The sequence below is a fragment of the Pelophylax lessonae genome (assembly GCF_965119305.1).
Source record: "Pelophylax lessonae genome assembly, chromosome: 7".
NCBI classification, from domain to species: domain Eukaryota; kingdom Metazoa; phylum Chordata; class Amphibia; order Anura; family Ranidae; genus Pelophylax; species Pelophylax lessonae.
The window spans coordinates 289,017,448-289,039,404 of record NC_138774.1 but is presented as its reverse complement, the minus strand read 5'-3'; the positions used below and the strand labels follow the sequence as shown (position 1 = coordinate 289,039,404).

The 21,957-nt window shown below is 46.3% G+C and overlaps 1 protein-coding gene across 2 annotated transcripts in view; it reads left to right on the top strand.

The window, feature by feature from the left end:
- The window catches only part of TNC (tenascin C), a 209,704-nt gene that overhangs the window by 104,247 nt on the left and 83,500 nt on the right, over window positions 1–21,957 (top strand). The window contains exons 11-13 of one of the 2 annotated variants that reach the window (XM_082263948.1): window positions 2,193–2,465; window positions 7,733–8,005; window positions 10,546–10,818. The exons of the other annotated variant lie outside the window; for it this stretch is intronic. Coding sequence (XP_082120074.1) covers window positions 2,193–2,465; window positions 7,733–8,005; window positions 10,546–10,818 — 819 coding nt within the window. The remainder of the gene's footprint in view (window positions 1–2,192; window positions 2,466–7,732; window positions 8,006–10,545; window positions 10,819–21,957) is intronic. 2 annotated transcript variants of the gene reach the window in all.

Below are 21,957 nucleotides of genomic sequence, written 5' to 3'. Positions count from 1 at the left end.
CTTGCCTTCTCTTCTCCATGGTGGGGTTTGGGGGGACTGGAAGTGTTCTGAGATGAAAGAACGCCCTCTTCTCTTCCCTTTCCCTTCCCTTCCCTTCCCTTCTCTTCTCCATGGTAGGGTTTGGGGGCACTGGAAGTGTTCTGAGATGAAAGAACGCCCTCTTCTCTTCCCTTCCCCCTTCTCCATGGTGGGGTTTGGGAGGACTGGAAGTGTTCTGAGTTGAAAGAACACTCCCTTCCCTTCCCTTCCCTTCCCTTCTCTTCTCTTCTCTTCGCCTTCTCTTCTCCATGGTGGGGTTTGGGGGGACTGGAAGTGTTCTGAGTTGAAAGAACACCCTCCTCTCTTCTCTTCTACATGGTGGGGTTTGGGGGGACTGGAAGTGTTCTGAGTTGAAAGAACGCCCCCTTTTCCCTTCTCTTCCCTTCTTGTCCCTTCCCTTCTCTTCTCCATGGTGGGGTTTGGGGGGATTGGAGGTGTTCTGAGTTGAAAGAACACCCTCTTCTCTTCCCTTCTCTTCTCTTCTTCATGGTGGGGTTTGGGGGGACTGGAAGTGTTCTGAGTTGAAAGAACGCCCTCTTCCCTTCCCTTCTCTTCCCTTCCCTTCCCTTCCCTTCTCTTCTCTACTCTTCTCTTCTCTTCCCTTCCCTTGCCTTCTCTTCTCCATGGTGGGGTTTGGGGGGACTGGAAGTGTTCTGAGTTGAAAGAACGCCCTCTTCTCTTCTCTTCTCTTCTACATGGTGGGGTTTGGGGGGACTGGAAGTGTTCTGAGATGAAAGAACGCCCTCTTCTCTTCCCTTCCCCATTCTCCATGGTGGGGTTTGGGAGGACTGGAAGTGTTCTGAGTTGAAAGAACACTCCCTTCCCTTCCCTTCCCTTCTCTTCTCTTCTCTTCGCCTTCTCTTCTCCATGGTGGGGTTTGGGGGGACTGGAAGTGTTCTGAGTTGAAAGAACACCCTCCTCTCTTCTCTTCTACATGGTGGGGTTTGGGGGGACTGGAAGTGTTCTGAGTTGAAAGAACGCCCCCTTTTCCCTTCTCTTCCCTTCTTGTCCCTTCCCTTCTCTTCTCTTCTCCATGGTGGGGTTTGGGGGGATTGGAGGTGTTCTGAGTTGAAAGAACACCCTCTTCTCTTCCCTTCTCTTCTCTTCTTCATGGTGGGGTTTGGGGGGACTGGAAGTGTTCTGAGTTGAAAGAACGCCCTCTTCTCTTCTCTTCTACATGGTGGGGTTTGGGGGGACTGGAGGTGTTCTGAGTTGAAAGAACACCCTCTTCTCTTCTCTTCTCCATGGTGGGGTTTGGGGGGACTGGAAGTGTTCTGAGTTGAAAGAACGCCTTCTCTTCTCTTCTCTTCTCTTCTCTTCTCTTCTCTTCTCTTCTCTTCTCTTCTCTTCTCTTCCCTTCCCTCCCCCTTCCCTTCCCTTCCCTTCCCTTCTCTTCCTTTCCCTTCCCTTCCCTTCTCTTCTCTTCTCTTCTCTTCCTTTCCCTTCCCTTCCCTTCCCTTCCCTTCTCTTCTCTTCTCCATGGTGGGGTTGGGGGGGGGGTGGGTTTATAGTTCACTAAAACAGTAATATAACTTATAATGGTCAGCAAAGGCAGGGCACACTGGAGGTTATCAGCTGACTGAATTTTGGTAGGATCATCATTTGGTTTTAGTTATTGGACAGCCTTTTCCCCACCGCTAGTGTGACTGGATCTTGTTGTGCATCGGCATGCGCAGCCACAGGATATTCTTTTGTATTGTACTGCTAAAACATTTTCACCAATGAAGATAAAAAAGTAGGTTCCCATCACTTAGGTACTTAGGTAAACTAATGATTTTATTCATTAACGTGGAGATTAACATTTGCGAAGTTTATATGATGAGGGCTTAGTTGTACTTTAATTGGGTTTAATTGAGTTGACGAACACTGTGATACACCATTAATATGTTATTCGGTGAAAAAAACACGATAACTTGGTTATCTTGCAGCTTGGAATTTTTATTTATTAATATACGCAATCTTTATTCCCTTTCTAGGTTTTCATAACTGCAGTAAATATTTTGAAAATTCATTTGATGTCTAATTTTCTTTTTTCTTTTTTAAACATTAACATTATTCATTCATTTACCGTTAAGCGAATGCAAAGCTGTCTTCATAATGTGTGACCAGTCCAAAAAGTACCGGAAATATTAACAACTTATTCTCGTATTCAGAAATTCCGCGTGAGCTGGGCGACTTGCTGGTGTCCCAAGTGGGCTGGGACTCTTTCAAACTCACGTGGATAGCGCCAGACAACAACTATGAGAAATTTGTGATTCGGGTTCAGGAATTAAAGGATGGAGAAGAACCACAAACCATTGTGGTTCCTGGAGAACTTCGCTCTCTGGAAGTGCCGGGCCTGAAGCCGGCCACAAAATATAACATCACATTACATGGGGTGATTCGGGGACTTGACACTGTGCCTCTCTTTGGAGACGTTGTTACAGGTACCAAACGCTGGAATGCTTCACAATCACCTTGGGGGTGGGGGGGTCACTTCTCCACGCGCTACCCACCAAGCTTTTCACCGGCTCATCATCTGCATCCTCACTGGCTTTTTTAGATTGTAGCTTTTTCACATCACGTTGGCTTTTAGTTCACTGAGCTGAAATGATGAGAAGGTCTCATCAAAAATCGATCTTTTCACAGAATCGTTCATGGGAGCTGATTAGCTGTTTGAGGGATCTGCTTGCCTGCTTGCTTTGCGCTTTTCATGATAGGAATAAAAAAAAAAAGTCCATCAAAAGTCAAAAGTTTCTTAAGTGGAAAAAGTCCATCAAACAACAAAAACTATGACCAGGTCTTAAAATGGTCAAGATGGAAGTAGAAAAGAATTAAAATACTATAATATCTTTGCATGTAAACAGTTACAAGACCATACATAGAATTGTTAAAGATAATCCCAAGGGTAGCCAATGCACTCTATATGTAAGGTCAATGTCCAGGTGCCCAGCAGCCCTTCATGCCCTCTAGGCATAATAGCCCAGTTAAATGAATGGCAGGACTGGACAGGAAGGGGCTAAAGTGTATGTCAACCCAAAATCTGTTTTTGAGAATGTTTGGCATTATGTCTCACTGTATGCAGTTTTCTTAAGCAAGTCATTTTTTGTGGATTTGTTGCAAAGTTTCTTACATGGAGATCGTGTTGTAGGCTAAGAACATTAAGCCGCTGACTCTCCATTAGCAGCAGCATAGTCATCCTACCATGTGCACTCTTTCAGTTGGCTGTTGGGCTGCCTATCAGGTCTACTAAAGGCAGGAACAGACCTGATATTGCGGCCCAATAGCCAACTGATGCATCACAGATGTCAGGTTGACCACATTGCTCCTAATTATAAGGCTGTGGCTTAAGGTGGTCATACACATATTTTTCCTGGTTGGAGGAATCTCTGGCCCTGCCAACTGTCAAAATACCCAAACAGTGCCTATGTTTGATTGAATGCAGACACGGTCCTGCCAACAATTTTCTGCTTGGATCCTTCATTTTTCAATTAAGGGATGATGGGCCAGAGGCGTTCGACAGGGCCACCCACCGAGCAATTTCTGGACAGTTTGTCAGGAGCTGGATAAAATTCGCTCAATGTATGGCCAGCTAAAGCAAAGCCAATGCACTCTATATGTAAGGTCAATGTCCAGGTGCCCAGCAGCCCTTCATGCCCTCTGGGCATAATAGCCCAGTTAAATTAATGTCGGGACTGGACAGGAAGGGGCTAAAGTGTATGTAAACCCAAAATCTGTTTTTGAGAATGTTTGGCATTATGTCTCACTGTATGCAGTTTTCTTAAGCAAGTCATTTTTTGTGGATTTGTTGCAAAGTTTCTTACCTGGAGATCGTGTTGTAGGCTAAGAACATTAAGCCGCTGACTCTCCATTAGCAGCAGCATAGTCATCCTGCCATGTGCACTCTTTCAGTTGGCTGTTGGGCTGCCTATCAGGTCTACTAAAGGCAGGAACAGACCTTATATGCGGCCCAATAGCCAACTGATGGAGCACAGATGTCAGGTTGACCACATTGCTCCTAATTATAAGGCTGTGGCTTAAGGTGGTCATACACATATATTTTTCCTGGTTGGAGGAATCTCTGGCCCTGCCAACTGTCAAAATAGTGCAAGCAAAGAAGTTGGACGTACTCGGATACATGAAATCAAAATAGTTCTTTATTCCTCATCGAATCCATACAGACAGTGCATTGAGAGACATGTCAGGTTGACGCGTTTCACGATATAGATAATCGCTTACTCATAACCACATGAGCGGCTTTCCCTTTCCAAACTCCACGACTGTCAAAATACCCAAACAGTGCCTACCTTTGATTGAATGCAGACACGGTCCTGCCAACAATTTTCTGCTTGGATCCTTCATTTTTCAATTAAGGGAGGATGGGCCAGAGGCGTTCGACAGGGCCACCTGCCGAGCAATTTCTGGACAGTTTGTCAGGAGCTGGATGAAATTCGCTCAATGCATGGCCAGCTAGAGCACTGTACACTTGCAACTGGAAGTACTGTTACTGGCAGGATCCCCAGGTAGAAAAATGTGTAACAGATTCCCAACATTTTCCGAAGGCAACTGCCTACAGTGAGTCCTGAAATTGAAAAATTTATTTTTGGTTTACACACACTAGAATATTATTCTTTATATAAAAAGCACCAACATAAAATGAAGAACTGTAAGTCACAAAAATAATTAGGTGAAAATGAGAAACCCCCTACAAACCAATATAGATTTATGGAAGGAGAAGAGGACACTGTCAAAGTATAAAGTTCCAACATATACAGTATTTCAAGACCAGCATTCACAGTGGTGGTCCTTCGGGTCATCTTTTACAACAGGGCATAAAAACAGTGGCCCGGGTCATTGTTTTTATGTCCTGCAGTTTGTTTTAATTAAGGAGGACCCAAAGGAATGCCATTGTGAGGGCTGGTATTTGAATATGTTGGAATTTTACACTGTGGGGAGTGGTGCCATGAACCACAACATTTAGCAGTTCCATTATGGATGGGGAGGATTGAGCAGTGCCCTTCTCTAATTTGGATCCAGTGCAAGTGAATTTACAGTCTTAAAAATGGGGAAGACTAATTACGGGTAGCAAGGGTAAAGGCTGTGGGTTAAGTTAGTTTATTGATAATCATTGGAAAACTTCTTCAAAACAATGCATGTAGGAAGCATTGGAATCTAGTTCAAGTGAATTTGCACTCCAAAAGAGGGGGGGGGGGACTAGATACAAGAAGCAAGGATAAAGGCAGTGAGGGGTCAAGTGTTGGTTTCTGGCTAGTCTTCATAAATATTCTTCAAAACAGTGCTTTAAGTGGCCCAAAAGAGGGGCCGGTACTATAGTCTATAAATTTTGTCGCCCACACCCCACCCCGTATCAGGGATCCCGCAGAGCAGCCCCCCTGGCCTGGGACTCTGGAGCAGGGGGACTCACTGGTGGTGACTGATCTGGCTCTGGAGTGGGAAATATTCTTGGGGGGGGGGGGGGAATTGAGGGCGCAGATGTCCAAAATGAGTGTACTGGTACGCTAAAGCGCACGGAGAGGTGGCGGTATGCTCAAGAGCCATATCTGGAAGTGGCGGTACTGAGTACCAGTGCATACCGGCCCACTTAAAGCACTGCTTCAAAACAATGTTTGGAGGAAGGGTTGGGAAGAGATCTTTCTATAGTGGTCATCTCAATTCATTTGTAGCTGGATGAGAAGAAGTGGGAGAGTTTACACACATTCCGAGTTGTTTGAAGACACAAGTGATCTTCAACCTATGATAATGAGTTAGTGGAGATTATGTTGGTCTCCATGTAGACCAGGTGTGTCAATATCATTGCGGGCCACATCAGCATTATGGTTGCCCTGAAAGGGACAGTTGTATCTCTAAGTCTAAATGTCCAGAGCACCCCCCCCCCCCCCCGCGGCACCTTATGTCAGATTTCAAGAGTCCCCCACCCTTACTTGTGCTGCTGCCGGGAAGAAGCTGGGGGTAGAGCTAGGAAACAAAAAGTGCAGGGCCTGGAGGAGGACCAGGGGGGGCTCGAGTCCAGTGCCAGGACAAGATCATCCATTGCACAGGGCAAAGATGGCAAACTGTGCCACCGCCCTAGAAGATCCAGCCTGCCTTGCATGAGATGGAGTGCGCTGATGTATTAGGTCATTGCACACATCACGATAACGTGAGGGACATTCCCCGGAGGAGACATTCCGCCTCCTCATACTTATCAGTTTGCACTACGAGCGGCAGTATGAGATGGAGAAATGCCACCCATAACGCGCCAAAAACTGTTGACACACAAAACTGCTGGAAAAAAAAATCTTGGGAGCCAATTTCCTACCCCCCCTCCCTCCAAGTGCTGCCTGGATCCAATGGACCCAGTGGGACCCATGGTAGGGCCACCCCTGCCAGGACAATTTACTTTAAAAGTGATGCTGGTTTATAATTGGATCCAAAAAAAATTAATATTGCACAGTACCTTCAAAACCCACCTAACGGGTGCCCAGTACCTTCAAAACCCACCTAACGGGTGCCCAGTACCTTCAAAACCCACCTAACGGGTGCCCAGTATCTTCAAGACCCACCTAATGGGTGTCCAGTACCTTCAAAACCCACCTTACGGGTGCCCAGTACCTTCAAAACCCACCTAACGGGTGCCCAGTACCTTCAAAACCCACCTAACGGGTGCCCAGTACCTTCAATACCCACCTAACGGGTGCCCAGTATCTTCAAAGCCCACCTAACGGGTGCCCAGTATCTTCAAAACCCACCTAATGGGTGCCCAGTACCTTCAAAGCCCACCTAACGGGTGCCCAGTACCTTCAAAACTCACCTAACGGGTGCCCAGTACCTTCGAAGCCCACCTAACGGGTGCCCAGTACCTTCAAAACCCACCTAACGGGTGCCCAGTACCTTCAAAACCCACCTAACGGTGCCCAGTACCTTCGAAACCCACCTAACAGGTGCCCAGTACCTTCAAAGCCAACCTAACGGGTGCCCAGTACCTTCAAAACCCACCTAACGGGTGCCCAGTACCTTCATAACCCACCTAACGGGTGCCCAGTACCTTCAAAACCCACCTAACGGGTGCCCAGTACCTTCGAAACCCACCTAATCAGTGCCCATTAACTTCAAAACCCACCTAACGGGTACCCAGTACCTTCGAAGCCCACCTAACGGGTGCCCAGTACCTTCAAAACCCACGTAACGGGTGCCCAGTATCATCAAAATCCATCTAACGGGTGCCTCTGGAACAAAAAGAATTTCTAAGGCTTTTTCCTACTAGTACTGAAAAAAAGTTTTGGCTTTAGGTACACTTTAATAAAGGTATATGGTCAATTAGAACATAGCAAAGGTTGTTTAGAAAGATTAATAATTTCAAACTATTAAAAAAATAAGTTTTCTTTGGCTCTCAAAATGAAGTTTGGACACAAAGCAATTCTATAAATGCTTCAGCATTCGTCTGCTTCTTTCATTCTTTCATTCATACTCCGAGCTTTACATTGCATGTACGTGCCAGCATGTAAAAATGCCAGGGAAACTGCTTACGCTGATATATTTGGAGCTTCACGGAAAACCTTGGCTTCATTGTGGCTTCCGGCTACATGGCTGAAATTTGCACCAGACTTCTGCTTTCTTCTTCTGGCGAGGTTTGCGGGCTGCTGACAAGGCATCCATGTGGGTGTCGTTGTTGGTCATCCAACAGTTTAATTGAATGACGTTTTTCCTTGCTCAGAAAACAAGCCAGAAGTAGACAACCTCACCGTCACCGGCACCACACCTGAGAGCTTTGACTTGTCCTGGACAGCAACGCAAGATTCATTTGACGGCTTTGTTGTAGAGGTTACTGATGAGGACAGGTCACGTGAGCCAGTGAAAATTAATGTCCCTGGCGATCTCAGGAAAACTCTTATCTCAGGGTTATTACCCAAAACTCAATACACCATCTACCTCTATGGTATTGTTCGCGGTCAACGAACGCAGCCTATTAGGGTCTCTGCATCTACAGGTATCGGATTGACTTACTTCATCTACCATGACTTATTTTATCTTTAGGTGTATTATTTCTTTGCAGCTTCCATGACCATCGTCATTCGTTCTTGTATGTTTGTCCAAGCCATGTCATGTATGTCACGCTTATTCCTTTATATGCAGAAAAGGTCATTTACTAAAGGGCTACAGTTCCACCTTGGAAACCATGTTTCTTCTTACATATGCCAGCATGGTGAAGCTCATTAAAGGGTATAACTGGGCATGTAATTCCCTAAATCCTGTAGTGAGATGACAACGCTGCCTCTGCTGCACTGAAACCCCTAACAGTGTTGTCAGCTCTGCCTAATTCTCCCCTGCTGGACTACAGAGCCGTACCCTCTCTTTGTCTTTATAACCTAGAGCAGTGGTCTCCAAACTGTGGCCTGTGGGTCTGATGTGGCCCTTTGCTTACTTTTATCTGGGACTTAAGGGACAATTACTCCTGCTGACACCAACAACGGGCCACTATTCCTTCCAATGACACCAACAATGGGGTATTATTCCTCCCACTGATATCAATGATGAGGCACTATTCCTCCCACTGATACCAATGATGGGGCACTATTCCTCCCACTGACACCAATGATGGGACACTATTCCTTCCACTGACACCAATGATGGGACACTATTCCTCCCACTGATACCAATGATGGGGCACTATTCCTCCCACTGATATCAATGATGGGGCACTATTCCTCCCACTGATACCAAAAATGGGCCACAGTTCCCCCCACTGACACCAATGATGGGGCACTATTCCTCTCACTGACACCAATGATGGGGCAGTATTCCTCCCACTGATACCAATGATGGGGCACTATTCCTCCCACTGATACCAATGATGGGGCACTATTCCTCCCACTGACACCTATGATGGGGCACTATTCCCCCCACTGATACCAATGAAGGGTCACTATTCCTCCCACTAATACCAATGATGGGACACTATTCCTCCCACTGATACCAATGATGGGACACTATTCCTCCCACTGATACCAATGATGGGGCACTAATTCTCCCACTGATACCAATGATGGGACACTATTCCTCCCACTGATACCAATGATGGGGCACAGTTACTCCCAATGGCACCAATGATGGAGCACTATTCCTCCCAATGGCACCAATGATAGGGCACTATTCCTCCCACTGATACCAATGATGGGACACTATTCCTCCCACTGATACCAATGATGGGACACTATTCCTCCCACTGATACCAATGATGGAACATTATGCCTCCCACTGATACCAATGATGGGACACTATTCCTCCCACTGATACCAATGATGGGACACTATTCCTCTCACTGACACCAATGATGGGGCAGTATTCCTCCCACTGATACCAATGATGGGGCACTATTCCTCCCACTGATACCAATGATGGGGCACTATTCCTCCCACTGACACCTATGATGGGGCACTATTCCCCCCACTGATACCAATGAAGGGTCACTATTCCTCCCACTAATACCAATGATGGGACACTATTCATCCCACTGATACCAATGATGGGACACTATTCCTCCCACTGATACCAATGATGGGGCACTAATTCTCCCACTGATACCAATGATGGGACACTATTCCTCCCACTGATACCAATGATGGGGCACAGTTACTCCCAATGGCACCAATGATGGAGCACTATTCCTCCCAATGGCACCAATGATAGGGCACTATTCCTCCCACTGATACCAATGATGGGACACTATTCCTCCCACTGATACCAATGATGGGACACTATTCCTCCCACTGATACCAATGATGGAACATTATGCCTCCCACTGATACCAATGATGGGACACTATTCCTCCCACTGATACCAATGATGGGACACTATTCCTCCCACTGATACCAATGATGGGGCACTATTCCTCCCACTGATACCAATGATGGGGCACTATTCCTCCCACTGATACCAATGATGGGACACTATTCCTTCCACTGATACCAATGATGGGACATTATGCCTCCCACTGGTACCAATGATGGGACACTATTCCTCCCACTGACACCAATGATGGGACACTATTCCTCCCACTGATACCAATGATGGGACACTATTCCTCCCACTGATACCAATGATGGGGCACTATTCCTCCCAGTGATACCAATGATGGACTTGTGTCTATTTTCTACCCTAACTTTGCAGCTATGTAACAATCTTGGTTTTATTAATTGTAAGATAGATAAAGAGTTTACATTGTCCAGAGTCCGGGGAGGGGACTGGCAGAAATGTATACTTTGCCTCCTAGAGTTTTGCTTTAAACAGCTGCTATTGCAATATATCTAAGTAATCTTCTTCTCTAGGTCATGGACATCAAAAGTGTTTTTTTTTGTTTCAAGTCATTTCTTCTTCTTCATGATCAGATATATTGAATTTTGCTTCTTCTGGTTTTTAGCTACAGACAATAGCAGTACTTCGCTAACTGCCATTTTTTACTAACTGCCGTTTTTACTAACTGACCATTTTATTTCCTCTTCTTTTCCTTTCATGGGATTTTCTTTTCAGACTCAAAACCCGAAGTTGGAAACCTCAAGGTTTCCAGTATAACCCCCGATGGGTTCCATCTGTCGTGGACAGCTGATGAGAGCGGCTTTGACAACTTTATCATTAGAATGCAGGATGCCGAGCGCCAACATGAACCGGTTATTCTGACAGTGCCTGGCAGTGAACGCACAAAAACTGTGACGGGACTGAGAGATGGCACTGAATATGAAATTGAGCTGCATGGTACTGCTAGTGGTCAGCGCTCTCCATCGATAAAAGGAGATGCAACAACAGGTATTCCAGATTAGTAGCAAGTTGGCACCACTGAAAACTACAAAACTGAACCCAATATACTATATTGTCAAAAGTATTGGGACGCCTGCCTTTACACACACATGAACTTTAATGGCATCCCAGTCTTGGTCCGTAGGGTTCAATATTGAGTTGGCCCACCCTTTGCAGCTATAACAGCTTCAACTCTTCTGGGAAGGCCGTCCACAAGGTTTAGGAGTGTGTCTATGGGAATGTTTGACCATTCTTCCAGAAGCACATTTGTGAGGTCAGGCACTGAGGTTGATGAGAAGGCCTGGCTCACAGTCTGCGCTCTAATTCATCCCAAAGGTGTTCTATTGGGTTGAGGTCAGGCCAGTCAAGTTCCTCCACCCCAAACTTGCGCATCCATGTCTTTATGGACCTTGCTTTGTGCACTGGTCCAATTAATTTGGTGGAGGGGGGATTATGGTGTGGGGTTGTTTTTCATGGGTTGGGCTTGGCCTCTTAGTTCCATTGAAGGGAACTCTTAAGTTGTGTCAGCATACCAAGACATTTTGGACAATTTCATGCTCCCAACTTTGTGGGAACAGTTTGGGGATGGCCCTTTCCTGTTCCAACATGACTGCCCACCAGTGCATAAACCAAGGTCCCTAAAGACATGGATGGGTTTGGGTTGGACCTTACTTTGTGCACTGGTGTGAAATAGTCAAAAATGTCTTGGTATGCTAACGCCTTAAAAGTTCCCTTCACTTGAACTAAGGGGCCAAGCCCAACCCCTGAAAAACAACCCCACACCATAATCCCCCTCCATCTGATTAGGACCAGTGCATGAAGCAAGGTCTATAAAGACATGGATGAGTGAGTTTGGGGTGGAGGAACTTGACTGGTCTGCACAGAATCTTGACCGCAGCCCGATAGAACACCTTTGGGATGAATTAGAGGGCCCCCTCGTCCAACATCAGTGCCTGACCTCACAAATGCGTTTCTGGAAGAATGGTCAAACATTCCCATAGACACACTCCTAAACCTTGTGGACAGCCTTCCCAGAAGAGTTGAAGCTGTTATAGCTACAAACTGTAGGCCAACTCAATATTGAACCCTACGGACTAAGACTGGGATGCCATTAAATTTCATGTGTGTGTAAAGGCAGGCGTCCCAATACTTTTGACAATATAGTGTATGTAGAACTTTATGCTATTGTACTGTAACGCAACGCATTTAAACACAATAGAAACCAAAGGGCTCGTTCATACTATTGTATTTCGGTAAAGCCTGGCAACCCATTGCAATTGGCACCCAACAGACCCTGCTGATGGATGTGGATTGCAACAGGGAGCTCAGTAATGCTGAGCCTGTGGTTCACCTCTTACTGAGTTGTACTGAGGATGGAGTTTCCAGTATGGACATTCCAATCTCAGTGCCACCCCCCATAACTGCCGTCTGGGGTGATACCCCCAATTGGAGTCATGGGCGGCACAGCTCCATGTTTCATTATCAGGGGAGGACTGGACTTGGTGGGCCAGCTGAAATATTTTAAGTTGGGCTGGGTTCTTACTCCTCAATGAAGACCTTAATCGGAGTGCGATCCATCATTGACAGCTCTTGGATGTTATAAAGGCATCTGCTCCCAATTAACCAATCATAGATCCTTTAAAGTGGCCATGCCACTACACAATGCCTGCATAATTCCAGAGGCACAAAACCAATGGCATGACACCAACGATCTTTTTAACTTCTGTGGCATTCCAACCACCACTGGAATGCAAGGTTTTGGGTCATCTCCTTTTGCATGGTGCTTCTGGTTGACTTTGAGCTTCCAATTATTGGTGTCACTTTAGTTTCACTTTAAGTCTATTATTCGGTAGTTCTTAGAGCTCATTTACACTTGCTTCGACTTTAACACACTTTAAATCGCTTAGCGCTTAAACATGCTTTTTTGCTTTGTTTTTGATGCTTCGGGAAAGCTTTTTTGAAGCTTGGCAAATGCCCTGTGTGTGTGTTGATTTTCTAATTGTTTTAAAGGGGCCAAGGAGAACCCCAGCTCAGTAGTACCCCCACTTAGTGGACCCCAAACTCCTGAGTACCCTCGTTCAGCAGATCCCCAGCTCATTAGCACCCTCGTTCAGCAGATCTCCAGCTCATTAACACCCTCGTTCAGCAGATCCCCAGCTCATTAGCACCCTCGTTCAGCAGATTACCAGCTAATTAGCACCATTGTTCAGCAGATCCCCAGCTTTTTAGTACTCTCATTCAGCAGATCCCCAGCTCATTAGTACCCTCGTTCAGCAGTTCCAAGCTTATTAGTACTCTCATTCAGCAGATCCCCAGCTCATTAGTACCCTCATTTAGCAGATCCCTAGCTTATTAGTACCCCCCTTCAGCAGATCCCCATCTCATTCGTACTCTTGTTCAGCAGATCCCCAGCTCATTAGTACCCTCATTAAGCAGATCCCCAGCTCATTAATACCCCCTTTCAGCAGATCCCCAGCTCATTAGTACCTTCATTCAGCAGATCCCCAGCTCATTAGTGCCCTAATTTAGCAGATCCCCAGCTCATTAGTACCCTCATTCAGCAGTTCATCAGCTCATTAGTACCCTCATTCAGCAGATCCCTAGCTCATTAGTACCCTCATTCAGCAGATCCCCAGCTCATTAGTACCCTCATTCTACAGATCCCCAGCTTATTAGTACTATTGTTCAGTGGATCCCCAACTCATTAATACCCTCATTAATCAGATCCCAAGCTCATTAGTACCCTCATTCAGCTAATCCGCAGCTTAATACTATTGTTCAGTAGATCCCTAGCTCATTAGTGCCCTCATTCAGCAGATCCCTAGCTCAGATGCCTAGCTCATTAGTACCCTCATTAAGCAGACCCCCGTCTCATTAATACCCTCTTTCAGCAGATCCCCAGCTCATCAGTATCCTTATTCAGCAGATCCCCAGCTCATTAGTGCCCTAATTCAGCAGATTTCCAGCTCATTAGTACCCTCATTCAGCAGATCCTCAGCTCATTAGTACCCTCATTCAGCAGACCCTCAGCTCATTAGTACCCTCATTCAGTAGAACCCAAGCTCATTAGTACCCCCGTTCAGCAGATCCCCAACTCATTAATACCCTCGCTCAGCAGTAACCCCCAGCTCTACTGATCCTCCTCTCTCTCCGGTCCCCACTCACCTCCTGCTATATTGCTTCCACGGTGCTCACTACATGTGACATCTGTTAATTTCTCCTGCTCTGGTCCCCTCTGCTCTGCTGATCCTCTGTCACTCAGTCCTCTCTCTGGTCCCCGCAAATTTTCTGCTAAAGCGTTTCCATGTTGCACACCACGTGCGTGATCTGGTAATTGCTCTGCTCCAGTCCGGACCCCACTCACCTTCTTGCTGCTCCAAACTGCACACCAGATGTGATGTCTGCACCAGGCCATCCCAAAATATATGCACATGAGCCAGAAGTGACTGCTGATGATGTCTTTCTGGTTCACTTGATGATTTCCCAGTGCATCCTGGGATATCTCATACCTGAAATACCTCCAAAACAAAGTGAAGCTAACGCTGAATAAAAGCCTCTCAAAAGCTGCAGGTGATGTTTGCTTTGTCATAGACTTCTATAGAGGCTTTGAAGCACCAAGATAGTGACATGGGGGATAATTGTTGAAGCAAAGCAAACACAACGTGTGGACAGGACTGTAAGGTGACCTTTTTATTTAGGGAGAGGTGCTTTGTTTGGCATTCAGAAGGATTCTAGGACAATATCCCCCCGGACAAAATCCCCCCGGACAATATCCCCCGGACATTATCCCCCCGCACAATATCCCCCCTGGACAACATCCCCCCGGACAATATCCTCCCTGGACAACATCCCCCCTCTAACCCTAACCCTATTTCCGGGGGATGTTTTCCGGGGGGATATTGTCCCGGGGGATATTGCCCGGGGGATTTTGTCCCGGGGGGATATTATCCGGGGGGATGTTGTCCAGGGGGGATATTGTCCAGGGGGGATATTGTCCAGGGGGATGTTTTCCGGGGGGGATATTGTCCTGGGGGATATTGTCCGGGAGGATATTGTCCAGGTGGGGATATTGTCCTGATACCTTCAGAAGGCTTTAAATGCGACATTTTGAAGCAAGTATAAAAGAGCCTTTATTGAATTGGATGGTTAACATCTTGCTCCCATGGGAAACACATACATTTATAAGTTATTATAAACTTTGGTTGGAAACTACCAGGATTTCATGGAATCCTTGGGTTCCTCCAGATGTTGTTAGGGGTTCCTCGAGCTGGGGATGATTGATCTCCCATCTCCCATTCAATAATTCTCAATACTTTCGGCACCTGAGGTCCTACGTCTATGAAAAATACGTAATGTAAACATTGGTTGAAAAACAGGTCTTCGAGATAAGCAGTAGAGTGATGACTTATGTTTTCCATATGCTAAAATTTACGCTAAGAAGGGCCCTTTGATTGGGAAGCCCATTCATCTCAATCATGTAATGAAATGTGAAAAACGTTCACTGCGTATATTTGAATAAGCGTCAACGCCGTATATCATCTCTTTAAAATACCTCCATTCCTGGCCGGGAGTTTGACAGAATAAATTTCAATGGAGTGACACTAAGCAGAGGTCCGCGGTGAGAACGTCGGATAAATTTGAATGCGTTGGATGTGGGACTTCGTTCGTTAGCAAGTGCTCGGTGTTTACATTATTAGTGCAACAAGGCCAAAGAATTTCTCACCGAGAGAAGCCGCAGATGTCGGAGAAGCTTTTTCCTGGCTATAAATGGCAAAAGGCAGATGTGAGGAAAACACTCAATTACCTTTGATATAAACAGCTGCCTAGCGCTAGAGCAGAAGGAAAGTGGAGAGCAACGTGAGGGAAGGGAGGTAACTATCCTCACCCATTGTCTGGGCTACTGAGAGTTGCAAAGAATATATATATATATACTTAGCCAATATGACCCCCTCTAGAGCATGCCAGGATCCCCATAGATCCCCTTTAGAGCAGACCAGGGTCCCCATAGATCCCCCTTTAGAGTAGTCCAGGCCAGGGTCCCCATAGTTCCCCCTTTAGAGTAGGCGAGGCCAGAATCCCCCATAGATCCCTCTTTAGTCTTACGTTTTCACCTATATTCCCCGTGCTACCAAGTTTCCCTGCACCACCAGGTACTCTAGGTTCTCCCTGCAAAGAATATATATATATATATATATATATATATATATATATATATATATATATATACATACTGTATATACTTAGCCAATATGACCCCCTTTAGAGCAGGCCAGGATCCCCATAGATCCCCTTTAGAGCAGGCCAGGCCTGGGTCCCCCATAGATCCCCCTTTAGAGCAGACCAGGCCATGATCCTCCATAGATCCCTTTTATAGCAGGGTCCCCATAGATTCCCCTTTAGAGCAGGCCAGGGTCCCCATAGATCCCTCTTTAGTCTTACCTTTTCACCTCTATTCCCCGTGCTACCAGACTTTCCTGCACCACCAGGTACTCCAGGCTCTTGCTGAAAATAATATATATATATATATATATATATATATATATATATATATATATATATATATATATAGGAATATGTATATATAATGTACATATATGTATGTATGTACTTAGCCAATGCAACCATAACCCCTTTGGAGCAGGCCAGGATCCCCATAGATCCCCTTTAGAGCAGACCAGGGTCCCCACAGATCCCCCTTTAGAGTAGTCCAGGCTAGGGTCCCCCCATAGATCCTCTTTACGGCAGGGTCCCCATAGATCCCCCTTTAGAGCAGGCCAGGCCAGGGTCCCCATAGATCCCCCTTTAAAGCAGACCAGTTTAGGGTCCCCCATAGATCCCCCTTTAGAGTAGGCCAGGGTCCCCCATAGATCCCCTTTTAGAACAGGGTCCCCATAGATCCCCCTTTAGGTCAGGCTAGGGTCCCCCATAGATCCTCTTTAGGGCAGGGTCCCCATAGATCCCCCTTTAGAGCAGGTCAGGCCAGGGTCACCCATAGATCCCCCTTTAGAGAAGGGTCCCCATAGATCCCCCTTTAGAGCAGACCAGGCCGGGTCCCCCATAGAGCCCCCTTTAGAGCAGGGTCCCCACAGATCCCCCTTTACAGTAGTCCAGGCCAGGGTCCCCCATAGATCCCCTTTGGAGCAGGGTCCCCATAGATCCCCTTTAGAGCAGGCCAGGGTCCCCCATAGATCCCCCTTTAGAGTAGGCCAGGCTAGGGTCCCCCATAGTTTCCCTTTAGAGCAGGCTAGGAAATTTCCCCCCTTGTGGACACCCATGCTGGGAGGTGGGTAGGAGGAACCAACCAGGGACAGTCAGGCTGGGGAGGAAAGATCTAGTTGATCCCAGCAAGGAAATGAGGCGGGTCTATCTGACTTGCTGCAGCTTCTGATGCACATTGTGGGAAGCTCACAGTGTGCAGTGAAATCAGAGGAAGCCGTTTCAGTCCAGGAGAGGAGCCGCTACAGCTGTGCAAGACTGAAGGGGAGGCCAGAGGTCAGATTTAATTAAGGAGATGATGTTTCATGTGGTCGGTATGTATTTTTAACCTGTTAGCACCATATAGAGTCATTAGGTCAGCCTGGGGAGGGCTGTATAGTAAATCTGTGAGGGGAATTTGCAGTACGGGTTTATTAATCCTGGAATAAACAGGCATGAACAGCCCTGTGCTACAGCAAGGGATATATAACTCACTATACATGAGACCCGCCATGACAGTCTGCTTGTCATAGAAGACTGGTGGGGCTCATCAGCCTAACGGCTCTTTGTTCCCAGGGTTTAGAAATAATTAAACCCGCAGAACTTAGCAACCGGAGAGGTTCTGCAGCGGGAATGCCAGGATAATTGAATTGTGCTCGGGCCATAAATTCTGCACCAAATAAGAAGAGCAGACGGGGAAGGGAACGCCAGAAGAAATTCAGATGAGTTACTGGCTGCCCTGTGGATGGAGAGGGACCGCCGGCCAGAATCTTCGTAATTTTATACCGGGAGGTTCAGAGAGAAACAAAAAAATGCAGGATTTGCAAAATTATAGAGGGAAACAAAGAGTCATAAACAGATAGAAAAGTCTAAAAATACATAAAATAAAATAAAGCGAGAGCACAGCGTGTCATAGACAACTGCCATTTTTTTAACCACTTCAATACCGGTCACTTTCACCCCCCCCCCCCTTCCTGCCCGGGCCAATTTTCAGCTTTCAGCGCTGTCACACTTTGAATGACAATTGCGCGGTCATGCTACACTGTACCCATATTACATTTTTACAATTTTTTTGAGACAGATAGAGGTTTCTTTTGGTGGCTTTTAATCACTGCTGTTTTTTTTTTTTTTTAAATGTTTTGTTTTTGTTATAAAATGTAGCAGATACGTAATTTTTCTCCTTCACTGATGGGCACTGATATACTGCACTGATGGCACTGATGGGTGGCACTGATGGGCACTGATGAGGCAGTACTGATGGGTACTGATTGGTGGCACTAATAGGCACTGAGAGGCAGCACTGATGGGTGCTGATAGGCGGCACTGATGACGAGGCACTGATAGCCAGCACTGATGTTTACTGATAGGTGGCACTAATAGGCACTGATAGGTAGCACTGATGGGCACTGATAGGTGGCACTGATGAGGAGGCACTGATAGCCAGCACTAATGACACTGATAGGGGGCATCCATGGGAACTGGTAGGCAGCACTGATGAGCACTGGTAGGCAGCAGCAATGGACACTGATGAGGCAGCACTGATGGGCACTGATAGGTGGCAATAATAGGCACTGATAGGCAGCACTGATGGGCACTGATAGGTGGAACTAATAGGCACTGAGAGGTAGCACTGATGGGCACTGATAGGCGGCACTGATGAGGAGGCAGTGATAGCCAGCACTGATAGGTGACACTAATGACACTGATAGGGGGCATTGATGGGAACTGATAAGAAGGCACTGACAGGCAGCACTGATGGACACTGATAGGTGATACTAATAGGCACTGATAGGTGGCACTGATTGGCGGCACTGATGAGGAGGCACTGATAACCAGAACTGATGGGCACTGATAGGTGGCACTAATGCCACTGATAGGGGGCATTGATGGGAACTGGTAGGCAGCATTAATGAGAACTGGTAGGCAGCAGCAACGGGCACTGATGAGGCAGCACTGATGGTCACTGGTAGGCAGCACTGATGGGCACTAGTAGGCAGCACTGATGGGCACTGATGAGGCAGCACTGATAGACGGCACTGATCAGGAGGCACTAATAGGCAGCACTGATAGTCACTGACAGGTGACACTGATGGGCACTGATAGGTGGCATTAATGGGCACTGGTAAGCAGCACTGATGGGCACTGGTAGGCAGCACTGATGGGCACTTATGGGGCTGCACTGAGGATCAATGCCCTGATATCAGTGTAAATGTCCCCGTGTCAGAATTGTTGCGACAGCGCATGAGGAAAGGAATGCTGAAAACTGGCAAGTCTGTGTACAAGTGATCAGCTGTGATTGGACATGGCTGATCATGTGATAAAGGGCCGCTGCGATTGGCACCTTCACCACGATCTGTAATCTCAGAGCGTGCCCCAGAGGATGCGCGGGGGAGGGGGACTCTCAAAACTGGACAACCGCGCTGTAGCCATCTTTTTGCTATAGGTTGGGAACTAGTTAAGATATATATATATATATATATATATATATATATAAGAACAGATGTAAGAGTCCAGGATTATTTCAACATGTTTCGGGGGCAAAACCACCTTCATCAGGGCTCACCACAGGATAAAACTTGTCCGCAACACCTCTCAAGTTACTACTCCATGTGAAATATGGTTCTAATACAGATCTGTGAGGTCTTTGTCTGTCTAAGCTTTATGCTGTCTTGAGCCCTGACGAAGGGGAAGTGTTGTCCCTGAAACACGTTGGCTGTTTGATATGACTTTTTTGACAACAATTAAAATGATCTTGGATTTTTTTATCTGGTTTTGGTCTGGCACCCTTTTTTTGCTTTGACTCTCCATGTTTTTTTTTCTTTGCTGAGCTATGTTGGGTGCCCACCAAGGGAAGCCTTGCTGTGTTGGAGCCGCCTTGCCCGATCTATTGAGCTTGTTTGAAGTTTTCCTTCACCTGACTACACATGTCTTAACCTTCCCAGGAAGTTGTTGTGATGTCTCTATGATATCTGTATAGCGAATATAAATAATGATGACAAGTTACAGCTCATCATTACCAACGCCGGTTCCTTTAGTGTTGGCAACATACGATTTTCCCTCCACAGGTGGCCGCATAACTATCACTCTCATGCAACTGGATCCGAGTCATGTATAATTAATTCCTTTCTCCTTCCTGCCTTCTTTCCACTAATAATGATCTCCTTGGTTCAAAAAACACATTTACCATAAAAATAATTATTTCATTCTTTATGCATCAAAGTGTTGACCTGTCAAACCCTTGTCTTCATCTCAAACCCGATTTTGGCTTTATACCAGATCTGCATGACTAAGCATGAATGCATTGCAAAATTTAAGGTCATCGTGCCACTTCCGCGGTGATATCATAATGGTATTTGGGCTCAAGATTGGAGACAATAACTACTTAAGGACCGCCCTACAACAAATTCACTGCTACAGGGCGGCTGGGCTGTGCAAAATCACATTTGTTCACAATATTGTCAAAAGTATTGGGACGCATGCCTTTACACACACATGAACTTTTTTGGCATCCCAGTCTTAGAACGTAGGGTTCAATATTGAGTTGGCCCACCCTTTGAACTTTAATGGCATCCCAGTCTTAGAACGTAGGGTTCAATATTGAGTTGGCCCACCCTTTGAACATTAATGGCATCCCAGTCTTAAAACGTAGGGTTCAATATTGAGTTGGCCCACCCTTTGAATTTTAATTGCATCCCAGTCTTAGAACGTAGGGTTCAATATTGAGTTGGCCCACCCTTTGAACTTTAATGGCATCCCAGTCTTAGAATGTAGGGTTCAATATTGAGTTGGCCCACCCTTTGAACTTTAATGGAATCCCAGTCTTAGAACGTAGGGTTCAATATTGAGTTGGCCCACCCTTTGAACTTTAATGGCATCCCAGTCTTAGAACGTAGGGTTCAATATTGAGTTGGCCCACCCTTTGCAGCTATAACACCCTCAACTCCTCTGGGAAGGCTGTCCACAAGGTTTAGGAGTGTGTCTATGGGAATGTATATCATCCCAATGGTGTTCTATCAGGTTGAGGTCAGGACAGTCAAGTTCCTCCACCCCAAACTCGCTTATCCATGTCTTTATGGACCTTGCTTTGTGCACTGGTCCAAATCATTTGGTGGAGGGGGGATTATGGTGTGGGGTTGTTTTTCAGGGGTTGGGCTTGGCCCCCTTAGTTCCAGTGAAGGTGTCAGCAAACCAAGACACTTTGGACAATTTCATGCTCCCAACTTGGTGGGAATAGTTTGGGGATGGCCCCTTCTTGTTCATACAGGATTGCACCACAGTGCACACAGCAAGGTCCATAAAGATATGGATGAGCGTGTTTGGGGTGGACCTTGCTTTGTTCACTGGTCCAAATCATTTGTTGGAGGGGGGGTTATGGTGTGGGGTTGTTTTTCAGGGGTTGTGATTGGCCCCCTTAGTTCCAGTGAAGGGAACTCTTAAGGTGTCAGCATACCAAGACATTTTAGACAATTTCATGCTCCCAACTTTGTGGGAGGAGTTTGGGGATGGCCCCTCTCTGTTCCAACATGACTGCACACCAGTGCACAAAGCAAGGTCCATAAAGACATGGATGAGCAAGTTTGGGGTGGACCTTGCTTTGTGCACTGGTGTGAAATTGTCCAAAATGTCTTGGTATGCTATCCCGAAGTGCATTTGTAAGGTCAGCAGATCGTGCATAGCTGGTTTCACACTGGTGCACTGCATCTTAGCTGCAGTGCCGGTGTACAGTATGTACAGTTTCCTTGCATTTTTGCTGTATTTTTAGCTATGGACCCATTGGCTTCTATTAGGTTTTGCACGTTTTTGCCACGTTTTCTGAAAGCGCTCCAAAAGGTGCGGCATGCAGGACTTTTGGTGCGCTTTGAAAAACTGTAGGAAAAATGTGCGACATAACAGAAGTTGAAGGGACCACATTCTAAAAATGAGGCAAAAATGTGCAATGCAATAGAGGTCGAA